Source organism: Leptonychotes weddellii, chromosome 11, assembly GCF_054177405.1.
Source record: "Leptonychotes weddellii isolate Sample4059 chromosome 11, ASM5417740v2, whole genome shotgun sequence".
Taxonomy (NCBI): Eukaryota; Metazoa; Chordata; class Mammalia; order Carnivora; family Phocidae; genus Leptonychotes; species Leptonychotes weddellii.
The window spans coordinates 44,025,550-44,049,134 of NC_138379.1; the positions used below are offsets into that span (position 1 = coordinate 44,025,550).

General features: G+C 41.0%; 1 protein-coding gene across 1 annotated transcript in view; it reads right to left on the reverse strand.

Moving 5' to 3' along the window:
- Positions 1–14,854, reverse strand: part of NLRP14 (NLR family pyrin domain containing 14) — a gene marked incomplete at its 5' end in the record, with an annotated part of 32,430 nt that extends 17,576 nt beyond the window's left edge. Inside the window, 10 exon segments of the mRNA XM_031041781.2 lie at positions 2,791–2,958; positions 5,372–5,417; positions 5,420–5,535; positions 9,258–9,786; positions 9,789–10,142; positions 10,145–10,867; positions 13,932–13,982; positions 14,546–14,621; positions 14,623–14,709; positions 14,711–14,854. Coding sequence (XP_030897641.2) covers positions 2,791–2,958; positions 5,372–5,417; positions 5,420–5,535; positions 9,258–9,786; positions 9,789–10,142; positions 10,145–10,867; positions 13,932–13,982; positions 14,546–14,621; positions 14,623–14,709; positions 14,711–14,854 — 2,294 coding nt within the window.
- Positions 14,855–23,585: the final 8,731 nt, after the last annotated feature.

The window sequence follows — 23,585 nt, forward strand, 5'->3', positions numbered from 1 at the left end:
TCCTGGGATCGAGCCCCGCATCGGGCTCCCTGCTCGGCAGGAGGCCTGCTTCTCCCGCTTCCACTCCTCCTGCTTGTGTTCCCTCTCTCGCTGTGTCTCTCTCTGTCAAATAAATAAATAAAATCTTAAAAAAAAAAAAAAATCAATGACAATTTGAGAAACACCCCAAAAAGGAAGGGGAAAAAAAGATTAAAATGACAAAGTAGGGTGCCTGGGTGGCTCAGTTGTTAAGCATCTGCCTTAGGCTCAGATCATGATCCTGGGGTCCTGGGACTGAGCCCGGAGTCCCTGCTCAGTGGGGAGCCTGCTTCTCCCTATCCTGACCCTGCCCCCTTCTGTGCTCTCTAATGAATAAATAATCTTAAAAAAAAGAAGCTCTTCTGGGCACAACGAGGTGTTACTAGTATGCCCAAGATTTTTGTTTTTTCCCTTATTTGCTCAACATATTTTAAAAGCTACCCTATTATCAGGCCCACATGTGGAACAGTTATCAGGACAAGGAGAATAGATCTTTCTCCCCTACCAGAGGGGAACATTTAGTAAATATTACAGTGAAATAGTCACATGAAAATTCGTGATTATATGTAACTTTCCAGTATGCTCATGTACAAGGGATAATAGGAGTCTCTCAGCAATTTAAAGTTTTCTTAAATGCTTTAAATTTGCAAAGTCCCTATGGTAACTGGGGATATTTTTGTGAGGCAGCCTGGCAAAGACCTACTAATTTGTCAATACTCTCACTGCTCACATCATCTAGAATCAGTGGGAAACTAAAATATCAAAATGCAATTCTGCAATGTTGAGCTCAGCATGATCTATGCACAAACCAGACTACTATGGCCAGTCGACTGTCCATAGCTGTTATGGGGTCTAAAGCAAGCATAAAACTGAAACTTTTCCCAGAGTGTTAATAGGAGGTCTATAAGACTATCGATTACTTCCAGGGGTCAGCCACAATGGGAGAACGTCCAATCCTACATAATGCCATGTTCAAGAATTACAAAGCTCTGATGACTTCTGCTGCCAAAACATTGTTTACTGGTACAAGGAGCCCTAACTAATTGACCCAGATGGATGGCTTCCTATTTGAAAGCCTACTAACTGGGTCTCATCAAGGCTTATCAGTGGAAAACATTCAAATGTCAACTGATGAAAAAGATCTTACCAAGTTCTGCTGCTCTGTCAAGTGCCAAGGCATTTTGTCTTGGACCCACAGCTCCCACCGTGAGAAAACATCTTCCCCTCCATTTAACAGCTTTTTGCCACTAACATGTTAGTAGCAAGAACCAATGACCTACTTCTCACCTGGGTTCCAGACTAGAGGTGGCAGGTTACTGAAAATTCTTCACAATGTCTTAAAACTACTTCACAGACAGTAAAACCAGTACCAACCTGGTCTGCTGACAACTGAACTCAACCCATGTTCAAGAAGCATCCAGCAACTTTCCAGACATGCTCTAAAGTGAATTTTATCCTACAAAACCTGGTGAGACTTAAAGAATCTCCAGTGGTAATATAGTTCACCTGCCTATTGTCAAAAAGGAGGTCTTGTTCCTTGTGCTTTGTATGTATAGTTTATAATTTGCTTCTGACAAATACAGACCTATCTTGGCCTTTCATACATTGAGGTTCTGTCTTGCTCCACCCTCCACCCTCCCCCACCCCCAAGTGAATCCAGGGATTATAAAAACTTCTAAGGTAAAATTTACTGCAAGGATTTTTGTTTTGTTTTGCTTTTGGTTTTATTTTGTAAGAAACTGAATTAAAAACCTTTTGGAAAATAAGATCTCCCTTGAATTCGGTCACACAGTGTGGGGACCAAGTAGGATTGCCAACCCTCTCACTTTCAGAAAAAAAGCAGACCCACCACTAGGCTCCGCAGTGTGTGAGGGCACAGGAGTACCGTGCCGGCTGCCAGGTGCCGTGCTCTTCCTCCTCGGCCTTCTGTATGGGTCACCGAGTTGCAATTATAAGGTGACGGTGACTCACTATCAAAACAAGGAAAGCTCATCTTCATTTAAAGAAAAAAAAAAAAAAGGGGGGCGCCTGGGTGGCTCAGTCAGTTAAGCGGCTGCCTTCGGCTCAGGTCATGATCCCGGGGTCCTGGGATCGAGCCCCGCGTCAGGCTCCCTGCTCAGTGGAGAGTCTGCTTCTCCCTCTCTCTCTGCCTACTTGTGCTCTCTCTCTCTCTGTCAAATAAATAAATAAAATCTTTAAAAAAAAAAAAAAAAAGGCGGGGCTGGCGCCTGGATGGCTCAGTTGGTTAATGTCTGCCTTTGGCTCGGGTCGTGATTCCAGGGTCCCTGGGATCGAGTCCCTCATGGGGCTCCCTGCTCCACGGGGAGCCTGCTTCTCCCTCTGCCTCCCTCTCTGTCTGTCTCTCATGATTAAAAAAAAAAAAAATCTTAAAAAAAAAAAGTAAAACTGAGCCTGCTTAGCATTGCCCCCAGTTACCACTAGTGCATTCTTTCCTGTAAGCATTCAAAGATACAATGAATAAACATATGGCTGTACTAAAATATGAAAAATTTTAAATCTTTATAAATTCTGGGTCTTTTTGTTAAATTTAGGAAATGGAGAGATGCAACTGTACAATGAGGTGTCCTCAGTGAAGGGATGGGAGCAGTTAAAAGTCCTATCAGGAGGAAATCACCCTGAATCTACTGATTCCTGCTATTCCATATCGTGAAAATAGATTGAAGCTGGCCCAATGAATAGCAAATCAAGGCTGTAAGATTCTATTTGGACAGACAAAAGTCTCAATTATAACAAAAATAACTCATGACTTACCTCAGATTCTGTAGTTTACAGTCTGGGTGTTTCAAGGCTTCACATAATGACTTTACTCCATCGTCCCCTCTATCACTCCCTTTCAGATCAAGATGCATCAGATTCTGGTTGTGAGTCAAAGAACTAGCAATATCCTGACAACCGCCAGGGAAAGAAAGAAATCTCATCCTTCAGAGGAAAAATATGCAGGAGGAATTACAAAATTATCTCTGTCCTGGTTACAGCATTCCCTTGCTTTTCAAATCCAACTCTTTGATATCTAAATATTCCTGTCATTTCTTATCTTACTTTGAGTTTCTCCTATTTCATGGGTGGCTATAAATCAGTTTCAGGACGTTGCTTAGTAAAACAGTTGGGTTACAACTTAGATGTCCATTACATCCTGACAACTGATACTCTCAACTTCTTTTGATCTTGAGGGAAAAGAAGGTAATAACATCAGGAAAAGCAGAAGGGGAGTTTTTGAACTCAATTCCAGTAAGAACTACCTCAAATAATGGGGGATATTCCAAATATTTCAATTACAGCATTAATTCACAATATTTAATCCTTAAAATAACCCAAGGTGAGTTCATAGTTACTATCAACTGTTTGAGATGCATCATTAGCAAAACATATTACTGCAAAATACGCTGTCATCTCATGGACTTTGTTAGATGTACAAAGATAGCCCAAAGCTAAATATGGGAGGAAATTAAATACGCCCATATTTCTTCCTAGTTGTTATCTGCTACTCAGGCACTGTTAGCTATATCTGATTCTTCCCTAAGTGCCTCTGCTAGCCCCCAATGCCCAGCATGTTCACAGTGCTAACTGTTCAAAACATCCCTTTGTAATATCACTTCTTCTCCCTTTTGCCCACCACCTACCCTTTACTCACCCTCCTTCTGGCCAGGCACAAGAAAACAAAGCTTTTACCTGTTACATCACTAGCCATCATCATCTCGTAAAAGTGCCTGAAGCACTCACTAAATATAAATTGAAAGTACAATTTCATGTGTTAAGGAAAAGGAACTTGAGAAAGGAAGGCCACTCTATGGTGGGAAAGACTAAGTGCCGCCTTCATGGTGTCCTCCCTTGAGGAGCCCTCGCATTCTAGAAGAGGAAGCCATTTAGCCCAAAAGAAGGCAGTAGCTCTTGTTAGGGCTTTAGACTGGTGACATTCGGTGAAAGGGAAATGTAGGGGGAGATGTCTGGGGGTGAAGGAAGAGGATTTCCAGGAACCGCCCTTAATCAAGACTTCTGTGCAGTCGCCTTTCACATCGATGTGCAAAACCAGGCCAAATCTGGTTACTTGGAACATAAGGTCAATCTCACTAACAACATGGAGATTCCAATGGAAATACTTAGGGGGAAGCCTGCCCCCCCCCAAAAAGAACATCAATCTCCAGTGCTAATCATTTGTTTAGCATTCAGTACATATTACTGAGCACTGATTAGGCCTTGAGCACATTGATGGGGACTGAATATAGGACTAAATAAGATCAGTTCCAGCTCCTAGTACAGCCAGTAGACAAGGAGAAAGATGTGTAAACCAGCTAATGTAAATAAGTGATAGGGCCTGTAGAATCAAATTAAGATATAATAAAGACCAAAATACCAAATGTTGGCAAGGACGAGGAGCAGCGGGGACTTTCATATATTGCTGATAAGCCTGAAAAATGGTACAACCACTCTACAGAGCTAGTCGGCAATTTCCTATAACAAGTTAACACCCACCTGTGAACTAGCGATTCCATTCTGAAATATTAGCCCAAGAGATGAAAACCTGTATCACACACAAAAAATGTGTCCAAGAATAGTCCTAGCAGCCTTATTCATAATGGCCAAAAACTAGAAACAGCCCGGTGGTCTATTCAAAAGAGAATGAAGGAGTTGCAATCTATCATACAATGGCATGCTCATTAGCAATGTACTATTGAAACATGCAACTACCTACATGGGTAAATTTTTAAAAATATTTTGTTGAGCAAAAGAATACTGACACAGCAAGTACATACTGACTGTATGAAACAATCTCAATTATTTACAGGAACAGCACAAGCTAACCTATAGTGATAAAAGGTTAGAAAGTGGTTGCTGCTGAGACTGCATAGGGTAAGAAAACTGAATCGAAGAGGGTGGAAGGAAACTTCCAGAGGTGATGTGTTTTCTATCTTATTTTGAGTATTGTTTACATAGGTATATGTAATCATCAAAACTTAACTAGACATAACTGTGCATTTTATTAAATGTAAATTACTCAATAGAAAAATTAAATAGTATGCTCTAGAACTTAGCTTTGAAAGCGCTCTGTTGAGTTGCCTAGAATGCCTTAGCTCTGTGTTGTTCATCTAGAAAATTCCTATCAAGCCTCAAAAACCACATGTCAACAGCTTCTACACTCCAAGCAATCTTTCCCAGAACAAGCTAGTTATGCCCCCACATCCCCTGAGGTTTCTACTGTGGGTGTTCTTAGAATATTTTACACAGTGGATTTTAAGTGTTTGCTTATCCTTGGATCTCCCTAATAAGTAGTAGCGGGAGGTGGGACAAAGAAAGAAGCTGAAAGAACTCCGAAATTTTCTCATGCCAAACTTACAAGAGTTTTTGTAGTTTACAGTTTGGGTGCCTCAGTTCTTGATAAAAAGTCTTCTGGCTAATTCATCGAGGTTGCTAGGACACAGGTCCAGTTCTCTCAAGTGCTCATTTGTATGAAGCACAGAACAGAGATCTTGCCAGTAATGAGTAAAGTGACCACCATCCCTTCGCCTAAGTAATCAAGAAAAACACAAGATCGATGTATCTATTTCAGCCCAGGCAAGTCTCAGAAGATGGTATTGGGTGGAAGTGGTTTTGTTTTTTTGTTTTTAAGATTTTATTTATTTGACATAGAGAGCACAAGCAGGGGAAGCGGCAGGCAGAGGGAGAAGCAGGCTCCCCGCTGAGCAAGGAACCCAACGCGGGACTCGATCCCAGGACCCTGGATCATGACCTGAGCCGAAGGCAGCCGCTTAACTGACTGAGCCACCCAGGAGCCCCTGGGTGGAAGTAAGTTATTCTAGAAATGGCGAGTGCATCAGTGCAGGTCTTGCGTGGGCGCAGTCCACCCAACAGTCTTCCTCTTGGCACTCCAGGAGGCTTTGTTCGCCCAATAACTCCCTCACCCCTTCAACACAACACACAAAGTTAGCCTAGAGACTTCGTTTTGGAGGACGAGACTTGGGAAGGATGACAGAGGTCTTCAAATAGCCAAAGAGCCAGTATCAAGAAGAAAAATAATCTAAGACCACAAAGAGTAAGCGTAGGTGTAGTGGGTAGAGATCCAGGCATGAGGGTGGGGATTAAGAACCATGGGTTACGAGCTGCAGTTCTCCAGTTTACTGGCTACCTGACTTTAGGTAAGTCACATCAGTTCTATGAACTCTGAGCTTTCTTCATCTATGAAATGGGAATTCCATCTCCCTTCACAGGATTGTGAGGATCTAACAGTCGAGTTTAGTGCATACGCAAAAGCACTCTGTAAATCTGTAAATGTTGTATAATTTAACTATTAGGCACATTTTCAATAAGCTCATTATAAACACAGGTTAATAAGGAACGAAACAGAGGATAGCCTTGTGATTACAAGCATAAGCTCTATAACAAAAGAGTCTTGAGTCCCAACTCTGCCACTCGCTAACATGGGTGATTCCGGCAGTGCAACTAACTTATGCGCTGCTTCTGAAACAACGAAGATAATAGTATCTCTTTCTTAGGATTACTGTGAAGATTAGGACAATCTGCAGAAAACGTTTGGCAAATGTTTTCCACTGTAAGTGCTGACAATTGGTAGCTGCCCTCTTTCATATTAAAATATATAAAAGTCTAGCATGTTGCCTTATACAAACAGCTGCTGTAGGAGAGGGAAAAAGTATCTTTTTCCTTGTGCCCTCCTAGCTTCTAGCTGGGGCCCTGTAAATTAGACTGACAAGAGACAGATTAACAAGACAAAAGCATACAAGTTGTATTAGCATGTGCACTGTGGATACCATGGGTGAAATTAGTGAGGAGTAATTTAAAGGGGTAGATAGAATTTGGGGTTTATATAACTAATTCAGCAGGAAAAAGGCAGGGGGATAAAAGGCACTTGTGGAAAAACCAATGACCTGTTGGAAAGATAAATCGACCCTAAAGAGAACAGATGAGACATGAGAGTTTGTGACAGTGTCTGCCTGGGTATGGGGCCATACCTTGCTTTAGCAAGAATTTCCTGGTCCCTAGTCCTTCCAGAGTGCATTCTTTTTATAAGTTAAATATACGTACCATAGTGGATCCAACTTTGAGCTAGGTCACATCCCTCCCTGAGGACTAAAGATTATTTCTAGCTGTTGAGAGAGTTGCCAGGTGATTGCTCTCCTCACCAGACTTCTGTCTCCAAGAAGAAAGTAGAGAAATTGCTTCCAGGGAGGGGATTGAAGACAGTGGAGTTCTTTTTGGAGGTTCTGCTTCTAGGCAGGTAAGGGGTTTCAGGAACTCCTATGCCTTCGGCTCAAAATACTTCTTTTGGAAAAGTGACATATTTTGAGGTGGCATATCCTGATCTCAGTCACTACTCAATAAATATTGATTCCCCCAGGGGCCCCTGGGTGACTCAGTCGTTAAGTGGCTGCCTTCGGCTCAGGTCATGGTCCCAGGGTCCTGGGATGGAGCCCCGCGTCGGGCTCCCTGCTCTGCGGGGAGCCTGCTTCTCCCTCTTGTATTCGCTCTCTCACTGTCTCTCTCTCTTTCTCTGTCAAATAAATAAATAAAATCTTTAAAAAAAATATTGATTCCGCCATACCTTACTTACCTTGGATTGAATAACATTGCAGACTGCTGGTCTCTACATCACCTGAAGTCTTAAATTTGACAAAACTAGGCAATAAATCATTCAAACATTTAAGTGCTTACTATGTAAAAATGCCATAGGGTTTAATGGTGAATAAGACAGAAATACTGTTAAATTTACAATGTTGTTATGTTATAGAAGACACTGACTGACCTATAATGTGCCTCTTAAAACACTGGGTTCTCAGACTCACCTTAGCAACAATGCCATCTCTAATATTAGGTAACACTAGAACACAGGTGAGGGGAAGGTAGCATGAGGACTAGCAGTATAATGGCCAGAATGCCTTCCTAATATTATTAGGCATAAAATACGCTCTAATGCCCTGGGTTCAATCACAGCTCTTAACAGAACCACTAAGTCAGAATTGAGAAAACAGACTAAAGGAGATTATTTACAACATCCCAAGAACAGTAAAGGTCACAGCATCCCAGCCTACAATTCTACTCCCACAGCGGAAGAAAAATAAAAATGTAGGTCCTTATAAGAGATGTGGTTCTGCAACTGTACATAAAGGCAAGGAGGCAGCGTGGGTCAAGCTGGAAAACCAAGGACTTGACAATCAGATGTGTGACCTCAGTCAAGTTGATATCTTCTTGGTACCTCAGGGTTTTTACTAGCAAAATGGAAATAACAGCATCTTCCTGGGATTGTTGAGAGATGAATTGAGGTGGGCCTCAGAAGACTGTTGGGCATGTGTCAAGCAGATGCTAGCTATTATCTGATGTGTGCTTGAATCAATAATGGTACACTTACTTTCCAGGTGAACTTCTCTGAATCGCAGTTTGGTATTCTCAAAAATAAACTGAGATATGCTTTTGACCAGCATCAAATTGTATAATTGGTTAAATATCCCATGTACTATATAACTATACACCGCATAGTAAGCCCTCAATTTCAGTTAGATCCAGAGGTAATCCCATAGTTCAATTCTTCCCTTAGACGTAGACGGATAGAGTCAGAAAAGACAACTCATGGAAGGGAAGAGGGTAAAATAGGCATCAAACACTTCATTTATTTTAGATTATTTAGATTCATTTATTCTTTCAAAATATTCATTCAGCTCCTACTATTTCTTACCCAAATCAGACTCTCCTGTTAGGTGTTAAAGGGCTGAGACCTTTGATGAACTACAAAGCAAAGGCTGACCTATGTCTAGGAAATGGGGAACGTGAGGGACATAGTCCAGAGACATGCCCTGTGTCAAATAGCTTTAGCAAGAAATTCCTGGTCCCTAGTCCTTCCAGAATGCATTCTTTTTACAAGTTAAATATACGTACCATAGTGGATCCAACTTTGTGCTAGGTCACATCCCTCCCTGAGGACTAAAGATTATTTCTAGCTGTTGAGAGTGTTGCCAGGTGATTGCTCTCAGCCATGCCCCTTTCTTGGGATTGCTCTCAGGCCAAGACAGTCACTTCAGAAAAGTTTTCGTCCTTTCCTCACCAGTAGCCATGACTGGTCAGTGAGGGATTTTAGTGTTTGGCCTCCTTGCCTCAAGGTGGGACAACTCTAAAGGGTAATCCTAGCTCTGGGACCTCTGCTGAACAATTCCCCTCCCCTCCCACTGATGAAATTTCCTTCCCTCACTCCCCTGACAGGGCACTTCCCCACTTACCAAAGTTCAGCTGGGGGGCTTGAGTTTAACATCTTCTCAAATAACACAGTTACAGACAATTTAATGGTCCGTAAACATTGGCAGTGCTTAAGGCAGAATGAAGACACAAGTAAATGGACTTTTCCACAAACATCAATGACAAACTTTTGGGAAGATCTCATTGCCTGGCTTATAAAGGCTTCATCTTGAGTCTCATACAGATAGAAAAACAACTCCAGAAATTCTAGCTGTGCTGGAAAATGTTCGCTGTTCCCCAGTATCTCGAGCCACTGAAGGATCTTCCTTTTTATCTCCAGTGACATTTTACAGTTCAAAGTTGTCTCCAGTCGTTTTACTAGATCATCATTCAAAAGGCCAAACAAAAAGCATTTCATCTGCATCAAATGGGGATCTTGATCACTGTTGCTTTCAAGCAATGGCTTCAAATCTTCAAAAGACTGAAGGGAATTGGAATTGTTCCTGGTCCCCCAATTGTCTTTCAACATATAGAACATAGCTGCAAGAAACTCCTGAACATGCAGGTGGGTGACACATAGCAATTTTCATACTCCATGTGCTTTTGAAGAATACTCATGTCCAGGAAAATCAGCACATCCCATTTAGTTAACCCATGCTTTCTGAGATCTTCCCTGTACAACACAGATGTCATAGTCCACACTCCTTTGGCAGCCAAGTGCCACAGCCTCCTCAGTTGGGTTTGGTTGGGTGGACTAGGACAGTTTCCATCTACTGGTGGGAAGAGGCTAAAGATATAGCAGGTGAACAGAGCTGTGGCTGTTTTGCAGGTTAATGAGACATCACTACCCATCTCCATCTGCTGTTCCAGACAGGTGCAGATGGCCCAGCACTCCTGGGGGACTTTGCACATGCTGAAAAGCATCTCATGCTTCTTAGTGAATTGAATACCTGCAAGGCCCTCTTCTTGTCCTCAAAAAACTGGTAAATATATTCCTTTCTTGCAACCTTGGACATACCCAGCAGCTCTACAGAATGCTGGTTCTTCAACAAAGGCTTTAGTTTCTTACAAGCTGTAGGTCACGTTGTCACCAATAAACACGACTCAGGGAGGATCACTTTCCTCAGCAGACTACTCGTAAGGAAGGACACTGGGTGTACCTGGGTCCAGTCTTTGCATAGCACAAACTCAGGTTCCTCAAAGGCGAAGTTCAGTTCATCAAAACTATCAATAATAAAAAGGAGACTACTCGGCGGGGACATTATCCTTTCAATGGAGCCTTCCGTGCTGGGCCAGTCCTTGGTTATCATTTGAACAAAACTTCGTTCTCTCAACTGGTTGATTTCTCTTGCATTGAAATAAAAAACATAGCTAAACCTCTGCTGATAGAGACTGCCCTGGGCCCAATCCACTATTGCTTTTCTCACCAAGGTTGTTTTCCCAACTCTAGCAGCCCCCTGGAGCACGACTGTCTGTGGCTGCTCACCGGTTTTCACATCCACGTTGAACAGATGTTCCAACAGTTCTCGATCTTCCTGAGCAACTCCAGGATGGAAATCTTTAGGTTCTCCCAACAAACACTTCTTATCCCACATGATACAAAAATTTTCCTTTATTTGGATTCTGTATTCTGCTCCATCACCTAAGTCAGAATACAGCATGAAAAAAAAAAAAAAAGAAAAAGAAAACAAAGATACACATGATCAAAGCAAATTCTATGAACTGCAGTGTTAAGAACACTCAGCTCGGCTCAAATCAAAGTGCAGCTGGTTTAGAAAAGAATGTAAGTAAAACAAACAAAGGTTCCTGTAGATTTAAAACCCGCATAAGAAACTGAAAAAACAAAACTGGTCATGCAGAAGGATGAATTTGGGGTGGAAAGTAAAAATTAGATTCACACTAGAAATATGTTCTCTTAAGACAAATACCATATGATTTCACTCATATGGGAAATTTAAAAACAAAACAGATGAACATGGGGAAGGGAAGGTAAAATAAAAAGATGAAAATCGAGAGGGAGATAAACTATAAGAGATGCTGGACTCTAGGAAACAAACTGAGGTTGCTGGAGGGGAGGGGGGGTGCGAGGGGTGGGGTAACTGGGTGAAGGACATTAAGGAGGGCACTTGATGTAATGAGTACTGGGTGTTATATGCAACTGATAAATCACTAATTTCTCTTCCTGAAACTAATAATACACTGTATGTTAACTAACTTGAATTTAAATAAAACAAAAAAAGAAATAGGTTTTCTTTGTACTTTTCCTCTACAGAGAAAAAAAAGAGGACTATATGGAGAACAGAGTCATCACCCAGATGAAAAAAGAACACAACAGCGACAGCCAGGGAGGACCTGAAGATATATCTGAATCCACAGATCAAAATAATCCACTTTATAGTAAAACATTAATAGAAATGAACATTGAAGCATAGCCTGAAGAATATTAAAAAAAAAAAAAGTATTCCCTTTTCTAGATATGTCTTCTCAAGCAAGGGAAACAAAAGGCAAAAATAAACTATCAGGACCACAGGAAAATAAAAATCTTCTGCACAGCAAAGGAAGCAAATCAACAAAACTAAAATACAACCTACTGAATGGGAGAAGATATTTGCAAAGCATATATATGATAAAGGGTTAGTACCCAAATTATATAAAGAACTTCTACAACTCAACATCAAAAAAACAAATAATCCAGTTAAAAATGGGCAGAAGACTGGAACAGACATTTCTCCAAAGAGGACATACAGATGGCTAACAGACACAAGAAAAGATACTCAACATCATTCATCATCAGGGAAATGCAAATCAAAACCATACTGAGTTATCACCTCACACCAGTCAGAATGGCTAAAATTAACACACAAGAAACAACAGGTGTTGGTGAGGATGTGGAGAAAAAGAAACCCTTGTGCACTGTTGGTAGGAATGCAAACTGGTGCAGACACTGTGGAAAACAGTATGCAGGTTCCTCCAAAAATTAAAAACAATTACCGTATGATCCAGTAATTCCACTACTGGGTATTTACCCAAAGAATATGAAAACACTAATTCAAAAAGATATATGCACCCCTATGTTTATTGCAACATTACTTACAATTGCCAGACATGGAAGCAGCCCAAATGTTTATTGATAGATGAATGGATAAATAAGTGGTGTATGTATACAATGGAATATTACTCAGCCATAAAAAGAATGAAATTTTGACATTTGCAACAACATGGATGGATCTAGAGAATATAATGCTAAGTGAAGTAAGTCAAAGACAAATACCACATGATTTCACTCATATGTGGAATTTAAGAAACAAAATAAATGGACCAAGAAAAAAAAAGAGATAAACCAAGAAACAGACTGTTAACTACAGAGAACAAACAGATGGTTACCAGAGGGGAGGGGGGTAGGAGGATAGGTGGAATAAGTGAAGGGGATCAAGAGGACACTTACCGTGATGAACACTGAGTAATGTACAGAATTGTGGAATCACTATATTGTACATCTGAAACTAATAGAATACTGTGCTAACTGTACTGGAATTAAAATTCAAAAAATATTCCCAAGTGTCCAAGCAGAATGAAAACAGTTTCACCCTAGTTAAGTCTGATTCCTTCTTTAGATCTTAAATGTCACTATCTCAGAGAAACCCTCTGTGAACCCCAATGCTAGAATAGTTCTCTTTCATATTTCTCAAAACATGGTATATTTTTCACAGCATATCTCACAAAGTATATTTTTTAAAGTAAGTAATTCTTTTCTTTGTTCTACCAGGGCATTCCATACAAACATCTAACATAATTCATGCCCCACTAGTTTATGCTTAGATCTCCTCCAGAAGGTATGTATTACAAGGCAGATACTCTTTATGGTATGATATCTTGTACAGTGCAGTACTCAAAAGAAAATTGGGATTATGAGGATGATTTTTACTTTCTTCGTTATACTTTTATCTATCTTCCATTTTCTAACAGTTAACTTCTATGAGGTGGAATCCTGATTTCCTAAATTTATGGCCAGTAATAAATACCATAAGAATAAACTTCCTTATACCAAATCAGAAATTAAGGTCAAAGCAGAAAGTTATCTTCAAGATCATTTAACACAATAAGCAATTTTTATTTATTAGTGCTTGGAATAAACTAGGTCTCAATTACTTCTTGAATGAAATAATGTGGCCCATCAGAAAACAGCATAGCTGGGTTAAGAATGATTTCTCACCTGGTCGTTTTCTTTCTACTGTAATTCTATTTATACAAACTAGAATTCAACTACATAGAATTTGAAACAAATTAGGGGGAATGGAAATGGTATTGAAGTAAGACTAAGAAGACCTGGTTCTAGAAATTACATTCTATATGGACTAGTTGGTCACCACTCCTGGAACTTAATTACAGGATCATTTCTAAAGGAAGAAAGTGGTTGTGATAAACCCAACAGTCCTTTCCAAACTCAGGGACTCTTTAATCTGTAAAATGAGACATGAATATACCCTTCTTCATCAGACTGTGAGCTTCTGACTGGGCATTTCCAAATACTCCTCTTACTGAGGCCCTGAATTAACATGGCCCTGATTCTGACCTTGGCCAGACAGCCAGTTTTGTTGACTCTTTTTGAATAATCATCATCAACTGTCCCCTGGGGCATAAACCCCTATTACACTTCAAACCCTCAAGCTCCTCCCAAATCTGAAAACAAAACACATCTACTCACCCTCCACTGCCTCCTTGCTCCTCCTGTGTCCTGGCATCCTCTGGTCCCATGGTCTGGGCTGTCCCTGTGACAGGTTCCAACAGGATAGGGAGATTCACCAAAGACAAGGGGAGCTTTAGTGATAGCTAGAACAGGGGCCAGAATTGTCCTCAGCAGTCCACTTCTATGACATCTGGGCTTAAGAAAACTGGAGCCAACGGAGCCTCAGACTCCACCAGCTTAGCTAAGGGAGAAGTGATGTGGTATCAACAACACCGGAGCAGGGACCTCTTGCCAGACCCTCCATCCTGTAACTTGAGGGCAGGTGCCTTAGTCTAAACCTGTTTCCTTGTCTACTCTGACCTTCAGGAATATGGTGAGGCTCCTGGGAAATAATGAATACAACTTTGTAGCTGTAAAGCCTTGTAAAGAACACAAGAAAGAAAATAACTGGTACAAGATGGCTGAATTACTCCCAATTAAGGAGCCAGGCTGAGTAATAGCACTCAAAACCCTCCTGCCTCTTCAGGGTTTTTCAAATGATCCAACAATGGTTTAATCCCCAAGTCCCTTTCAGAGAATCATGCCGATGGGCCTCAGGAAGCACACCCTTCCCCCAGCCCCAGATAGGTCCCCAGCATCACTCACAGTTGATCTCTGCTGTTGCGCTCTCACACAGATCCTTCAGGTTCATCTTGCCAAAGATTTTGAGAGCCACATCCCAAGGCTTGCTCCCCGGGATAATATTTTTTCATCAAATTAGCCAGGTCTTCTCAATTGGCCTTCTTCACATCAGCCCAGACAGAGTATCTGGCAGTCCCTGGGCTCCACAGTCTCATTCTTTAAAAGTAACTTGAATTTATTCAATTCCTCTTTGTTTGGCTCTTCTAAATACAATAGCAGCCCAAAGTCAGGAAAGAAGGAAGACAACGACCCATCTGTTATCTTGCTCACGGATCAGTATTCAGGCTTCAGTGGGAGAAAAACAATCAGAAGAACATGAATAGGGGCACCTGGGTGGTACAGTCTGTTGAGTGTCCGACTCTTGGTTTCTGCTCAGGTGGTGATCTCAGGGTCGTGAGATGGAGCCCCGTGTAGGGCTCCAAGTTCAGTGCAGGGTCTGCTTAAGACTCTCTCTGCCTCTGCCTCTGCCCCTCCCCCCTGAACACCCTCTCTCGGGGCGGGGGGCGGGGGAGGAGAGGGGGAGTGGGGTGGGGGAAGCAGGAGGGAAGGGAGGAGCAGGGGGGGACTGAGGGGGTAGTGGGGGGAAAAGAAGAGCTAGGGCGCCTTGGTGGCTCAGTCGGTTAAGCATCTGCCTTCGGCTCAGGTCATGATCCCAGAGTCCTGGATTGAGTCCCACATCAGGCTCCCTGCTCAGCGGGGAGCCTGCTTCTCCCTCTCCTGCTCTCCCTGCTTGTGTTCTCTCTCTGTCAATAAAATCTTAAAAAAAAAAAAAAAGAAAAAGAAAGAGCTAAAGTTAAACTAAAAAAAAAAATAACAGGTTCATCTAAAAAAAAAGAATATGAACAAACAGGACTGATGGAAAGGATTAGAAAACAAAATGCCTATAAAAATATAGATTAATTCCACAAACACGTGTTGAAGCCCCAGTGTTAAGTTCAGTATTTAGTGTCCCCTGTACTACATTTGCTGTCACAAAAACATTCCTTTAATACAGACCACTGTAGGTTTCTTCCACCTTCCCAAAGTTACTCCCAGTCCCACAACTTATGAGCTGTAAGAAATAAAGGCAATTCATCTCTCTGAGCCTCAGTTTACTCTCCTGAAGTGAGGAGATCAGAATCACCCTCAGAGAACTGCAGTACGGATTAAATGAGGTAGAGTTCATCTATCACCTGGCACAGACCAGGCTCCTAAGTACCAGCAACTCTCCTCATGCCTTCACTCCCTGACCAACACCCAACATGTATCTCAGCCCATAAAACATTGTTATTGCACCCCCACTAACACATCATTACTCTTGAAGAACAAACAACTGGAATATGCCACCATCTAGCTCTTTTTGTCCTGTCATCTCTGGTCACAAATCCATACACAGCCAGTGAGGGTCTGCGTTTCCAGCTCACGAGCTCCTTCCACACCCACTCCCCAACACTGCACATATTCTGGAAGTGTTCCACATTAAAGCTCACCCAAAACCACATTCTCTCACATCACTGACCTCAGCTCCCCTGACCATGTTCCACTCCAACATTTCATTCTGATGCTCACTCCAGACTTTATCAGCAAGGACTACTCTACACTTAACCCACAGGCTCCTATAAGCCATTCTCTCCTAATACCTTCCAGGTAACAGAGCAATTTCTTGCCCTCCCTCCCACTGTGACAGTTCTTCCAATACAATCAAATCCTCTTCTTTTGAGGCAGTTTTCCTTTTATCTATCAGCCACTTAAGAGCCTTATACAGTTTCTTATTCAGCACAGGTACCTCCAGTTAATCACTTAAACTGTGTCAAGTGCCTCATCTCCTTTTGAGTAACTGGTTAGAGAGGCAGAGCTAGTAAGTAATACAGACAGAACTGAGATCCTTCCGTCCTCCAAAATACTTAACCCTAATCTTGCTAATGGGCCTGTAAAAGAAGGATGAGGGAAATAAAAATGTACAGGAGGGGGATTTTACTTCTTAAGCAGAAAGTGAATTACCTCAAAATTACATAGTAAATCAGGACTTTATCCTACAGTAATTAGGGAGCAATCAACTATTTTAGGAACTTGTCTTTTTTTTTTTTTTTTAACTGCACTGAAGAAATATTCTAGATTCTAGATTAGGATGTGACCAAAACAGGTTCCAAAGTAATTTTTTAAGAAGAAGCAAAAAGGAATAAATTTGAGGAAACTTCAAAGGAACACTGAAATTTCTCCAGGACCAAAAGGCTTCTCCCTGACCACTCAGTAGTCTCAACGACATATAAACATGTCCAACTCTAGTCTTACATAAATGTTCCCTTTACTCCACTTCTGCTTCATCTTCATGCTCAAACTTCTTCAGAGTCTTCTATATGTAACCTATTATTCCTCCACAATCCACTGCAATCTCACTTTTGCAACCAGAATTCCACTGAGATAACTTATACCAATTACCACCCTGTTGCAAAACCCAATAGGTATTTATTTTTGGATTCAACGGTCATATCTATAAGCAAGAAAAAGAATAGTCCCTACCTCTGCAAAGATTAGAAGTTAATGCACGCACCTAACTTACAGGGTGCCATACATATAATAATTACTGTTTTAACAATGCCTTACTGCTTGATGTTCTCTTTCCCCTTTGCTTTCGTAATACCACACTTTCTTCATTTTCCTCTGGTCTTTTCAGGTGTCTCTGTGAGCCAAGATCTGTATGGTTCTGAATCCTATTGTGTTTCTACTACTACATGAGGTCTACTATTCTGAGAGAAAGTACCATATACTCTGGCCTCCTTCCCAAAGGTTTTATGCTGTTCTTAAAGGAACTGTTATTTTTGTTCTGTGGTCTTCCGTTGTTTATATTTTTGGGAAGAGGAAAACTTCTCTGGGGTTGCTCTTCTTATGTCAAGGCATATCATAAATTCCAACATATTCGGAACTAAAATGGGAATCAATAGTCTAAGAGGATTTATTTCAATTTGCAAATTTATTGGTGTAAATGTTTGCCCCTTATAATTAAAGCACATTTGTTCAAACTATTCATTCAGTGCCAAATAATGACCACATTTGTTGAAGATCTACAGTGTATAGGTTCTTTATGAAAATTTTCTTTAGTCTTAAAAACAGTCCTGAAACTTGCCTAGGTTACAGAGTTGACAAGTAGCCAATCAAACTACGAAGCTCATTCTCTTTCTACCAGGTAACACTGCCTTTTAATTTCACTTTATTTTTCTAGGCACCGGGAATTCGGGGTTAAATGCAATCTGGGTGACCATGTTCTGTGATACTGGACCCTGCGCTGAACACCGGGCTTTGGGAAGAGGAGGACCTCTAAATATGTAATGGCATTTTTTCTGAGCTCTAGTAGTACTCTAGAACACGAAGGAGGGATTCTTTTCTAGAAAGGGTAGAGATGAGAAAGTTTGGGGGAAGTGACATTTATCTAGAAAACAGGATATTCTCACCCTTTTCATACACTCTTGCCTGATTTTCTTTCTTGGTTGCTCTGATGGAATCTCCTATAGCAGTTTCTCAACCTTGCTACTACTAACCTTGTTGGCCAGACCATTCTTTATTTGAGGGACACTCAGATGCACTATATGATGTGTAGCAGCACTGCTGGCCTCTACCCACTAGATACCATTAGAATTTTCAGTCTCCCATAGTTGTGACAAAGTATCTTCAGACATTGCCAGATGTCCCCAGGGCAGCAAACTGCCCCAGGTTGAAACCACTTCCAAAGCCTTACCAACTCTATTGCTGAATATGTACCTCAATCAGTCCTCTATGATGCTACCATAACAAACAAATCAAAGCAGCAGAGTAGATAACTCAGGAAAAGACAATCTGATAAGATTTTATGTATAATAGAAGGAATACTGTAATTGAAAAGGGAAGCATTTCAGTGCAGATTATTAGGACAACTGGTAAACCATTCAGAAAAAATTAGTATCCTTACAGAATAAAGCTCAGAGTAAATCAGTAAGCCATTAATAATACTTCAAACCAGAGGGGGGGAAATAGCAGAGAATATTCATTACACCTTAGGAGAGGAAGGATTTACCAGCTTGGGCACAATAAGGGAAATGATTGAAAATCTGGATGACTATTAGACGATACAGTTAACTATGTTGAAATTACAGCCTCTTGTCCATAAGAATAAAAAAGTAGCAAAAAATTTTATAGGAAATTTGGCAAATATAGTTGGAGTATAAATCCGTAAAAACCACTTCAGAACTGTTGAAATTAACTACTAAAATTGTAGATATGTACCCAGACTCAGATCTTGGTTCTAATACTATTCTCCAATAAGAGGAATCAGGGCTTCTTGGAGAAATTGCAGATTCTAGGGCTGGGAATATACAAGATGAGCCTAGAGCTTATAGTACCAGAAAGGAAAAAGGATGCGGTAGGTCAAAAAGACATAGCCAACTGGAAAGAGCTCCCACTGGCCAAAATAACATACTATTTCATTATAACCCAAAGCAGAAAGCAAATATCCAAGAGTACATACAGATATAAATGACTGAATGAATAAATAAATGGGGGGGGAAAGACCAGTGAATAAATGGGGGGAATGAATAATGGGGGGAAAAAGACCAATCTCTCTTACGGAAGAATTCCAAATATGTTACATAGATATTCCCTCCTCCAGGAAGTAAATCTTAACCCTATTCCACTCCTACACATGAGTGTGGACTGTGCTTAGCAATTTGCTAAGTGGGGAAACCTGATAAACATGGTCTCAGCCTGGCGATCAAGGTTATCAGTCATAGGTCATTGTTAATAGCATGTACCATTGATAACTACGTGATGAGAATGATATGTCACCACTGTCCTATTTCTCCCCCAAAACCTAAATCCCAGTCTATACATGAGGAAAACATCAAGACAAACCCAAAATGACGTGCTACAAAATACCTGACCAGTACTTCTCAAAACCGTCAGGGTCATCTAAAAAAAAAAAAGGCAAGAGGCAGCAGAAAGAGAAATCAAGGAATCAATCCCATTTACATTTGCACCAAAAACCATAAGATACCTAGGAATCAACCTAACCAAAGAGGTAAAGGATCTGTACTCTGAAAACTATATAACACTTATGGAAGAAATTGAGGAAGACACAAAGAAATGCAAAAGCATTCCATGCTCATGGATTGGAAGAACAAATATTGTTAAAATATCTATACTACCCAAAGCAATATACATATTCAATGCAATCCCTATCCAAATATCACCAGCATTTTTCACAGAGCTGGAACAAACAACCCTAAAATTTGTATGGAATCAGAAAGGACCCCAAATCGCCAAAGTAATGTTGAAAAAAAAACCAAAGCTGGTGGCATCACAATTCCGGAATTCCAGCTCTATTACAAAGCTGTCATCATCAAGACAGTATGGTACTGGCACAAAAACAGACACATAGATCAATGGAACAGAATAGAGAACCCAGAAATGGACCCTCAACTCTATGGTCAACTAATCTTCGACAAAGCAGGAAAGAATATCCAATGGAGAAAAGACAGTCTCTTCAACAAATGGTGTTGGGAAAATTGGACAGTCACATGCAGAAGAATGAAATTAGACCACTTACACCACACACAAAAATAAACTCAAAATGGATGAAAGACCTAAATGTGAGACAAGAATCCATCAAAATCCTAGAAGAGAACACAGGTAGCAACCTCTATGACCTTAGCCATGGCAACTTCTGGCTAGACATGTTTCCAAAGGCAAAAATGAACTACCGGGACTTCATCAAGATAAAAAGCTTCTGCACAGCAAAGGAAATAACAAAACTAAAAGACAACTGACAGAATGGGAGAAGATATTTGCAAATGACATATCAGATAAAGGGCTAGTATCCAAGATCTATAAAGAATTTATCAGGGCTCCTGGGTGGCTCAGTTGGTTAAGCGACTGCCTTCGGCTCAGGTCATGATCCTGGAGTCCCTGGATCGAGTCCCGCATCGGGCTCTCTGCTCAGCAGGGAGTCTGCTTCTCCCTCTGACCCTCCCCCCTCTCATGTGCTCTCTCTCATTCTCTCTCTCAAATAAATAAATAAAATCTTTAAAAAAAAAAAAAGAATTTATCAAACTCGGGGGCCTGGGTGGCTCAGTTGGTTAAGCGACTGCCTTCGGCTCAGGTCATGATCCTGGAGTTCCAGGATCGAGTCCCGCATCAGGCTCCTCTGACTCTCCCCCCTCTCATGTACTCTTTCTCTCTCATTCTCTCTCTCAAAATAAATAAAATCTAAAAAAAATTTAAAAAAAGAATTTATCAAACTCAACACCCAGAAAAAACAGAAGAATCCAGTCAAGAAATGGGCAGAGGGGCGCCTGGGTGGCTCAGTCATTAAGTGTCTGCCTTCGGCTCAGGTCATGATCCCAGGGTACTGGGATCGAGTCCCACATCGGGCTCCCTGCTCGGCAGGAAGCCTGCTTCTCCCTCCTCCATTCCCCCCTGCTTGTGTTCCCTCTCTCGCTGTCTCTCTCTGTCAAAATAAATAAATAAAATCTTTAAAAAAAAAAAAAAAAGAAATGGGCAGAAGACACGAACACACATTTCTCCAAATAAGACATACAAAAGGCTAACAGAGGGGTGGCTGGGTGGCTCCATCAGTTAAGCGTCAGACTCTCAATTTTGGCTCAGGTCATAATCTCAGGGTCCTGAGATTGAGCACCCAGTTGGGCTCCACCCTCAGCAGAGAGCCTGTCAGATTCTCTCATCCTTTCCCTCTCCCTCTGCCCCTCCCCCTGCTCACTCACATGTGTGCACGCCCTCTAAAAATAAATATTTTTTAAAGATGTCCAACACAAAAAAATGCTCAACATCACTCATCATCAGGGAAATACAAATCAAAACCACAATGAGATACAATGACACACCTGTCAGGATGGTTAAAATTAACAACTCAGGAAACAACAGATGTTGTTGAGGATGCAGAGAAAGGGGAACCCTCCTACACTGTTGGTGAGAATGCAAACTGGTGCAGCCCCTCTGGAAAATAGTATGAAGGTTATTTAAAAAATTAAAAATAGAACTACCCTATGACCCAGCAATTGCACTACTAGGTATTTATCCAAAGGATACAAAAATAGTGATTCAAAGGGGTACATGACCCCCCAATGTTTATAAAAGCAATGTTCACAACAGCCAAAATATGCAAAGAGCTCAGATGTCCATTGATGGATGAAGGGATAAAGAAGATGTGGTGCATATATACAATAGAATATTATTCAGCCATCAAAAACAATGAAATTTTGCCATTTGCAAGGATGTGGATGGAACTAGAGGAACAGAGGGTATTGTGCTAAGTGAAGTCAGTTGGAGAAAGACAAATACCATATGATTTCACTCATGTGGAACTTAAGAAACAAAACAGATGAACATAGGGAGGGAAAGAAAAATAAAACAAGAAATTCAGAGAGGGAGGCAAACTTAACTATAGAGAACAAACTGAGGGTTGCTGGAGGGGGAAGTGGGTGGGGGATGGGGTAACTTGGTGATGGACATTAAGGAGGGCAGTGATGTAATGAGCACTGGGTGTTATATGCAACTGATGAATCACTAAATTCTCCCCCTGAAACTAATACTACTAAATAAAAACAAAACTATATGTTAACTTGAATTTAAATAAAATCTTTAAAAAAAAAGGCAGGAGGGGGTGGGAGGACTGAGAAACTGTCACAGACCAGAGGAGACAAGATGACCAAATGTAAGAAGTATGCTGGAAAAGATCCAAGAACAGAAAAAGAACTAGGAAACACTAATGTAATGTGAAATAAGCGTGACTTAGTTGATAGTCTTAATTGCCTTAGTGGTTTCAAATCTACCATAGTAACACAAGATGTTAAAATAGAAATTGGGTAAGGAGTATATAAAAACTCTTTCTGCAAATCTAAAACTATTTTAAAATAAAATAATATTTTTCTTTTTTAAAGATTATTTATTTATTTATTTGACAGAGAGAGCCATAGCGAGAGAGGGAACACAAGCTCGAGGAGTGGGAGAGGGAGAAGCAGGCTTTCTGCCGAGTAGGGAGCCGGATGCGGGGCTCGATCCCAGGACCCTGGGATCATGACCTGAGCCGAAGGCAGACGCTTAACGACTGAGCCACCCAGGCACCCCTAAAATAGTATTTTTAAATTGGAGTTACACATCCCTTACAGCCTAACAATTACAGCCCTCAGAATACACCCAACAGAAATGTATGTGCACAAATACTAAGAGACATATAAGAATAGCCACAGCAGCATTATTTGTAATTCCAAGTACTAGAAAAGACCCAAGAGCCCACCTATAGTAGAACCAGTAAGTAAATTGTGGTAAATTCATACAATATAATCCTATACAGCAATGAAAATATAGGATATGCAGCTACCTGCTAGGATGAATCTCACAAATATAATCAGTGAAAGAAGCCAAACCCAAAAAGATTATGTACCATATAATTCCATTTATAAAAAGACCAAAATTAGAGGCACCTGGCTGGCTCAGTTGGAAGAGCATGCAACTCCTGATCTCATGAGTTTGAGCCCCACGTTGGGTGTAGAGATTACTTAATAAACTTTATAAAGAGATCAAAACTGAAAAAAAGAAAGCTAAATTATACTGTTCATGGATGCATGTATAGGTGATAAAGCCATACTTTTTAAATGGGCTAGGGGTAAGGAGGTAACTACGTACACAAGTTGATTTAACACCACCTCTGGGGCGCCTGGGTGGCTCAGGTCATGATCCCGGGGTCTTGGGATCGAGGCCCGCATCAGGCTCCCTGCTCCACGGGAAGCCTGCTTCTCTCTCTCCCACTCCCCCGGCTTGTGTTCCCTCTCTCGCTATCTCTCTCTCTATCAAATAAATAAATTAAAAAAAAAAAAGATTTTAACACCACCTCTGCAGGGAGGGAGGTGTTCATGATCAGGGAAAAGCCCCTGGGGTGCGTGGGCACTGGCAATATTCTTTTACTTGACTTTTATTGGTTTACGTGAATGATCACTTGGTAATCCCTCACTAAGCCGCACATTTATGTTTAATGTTGTCT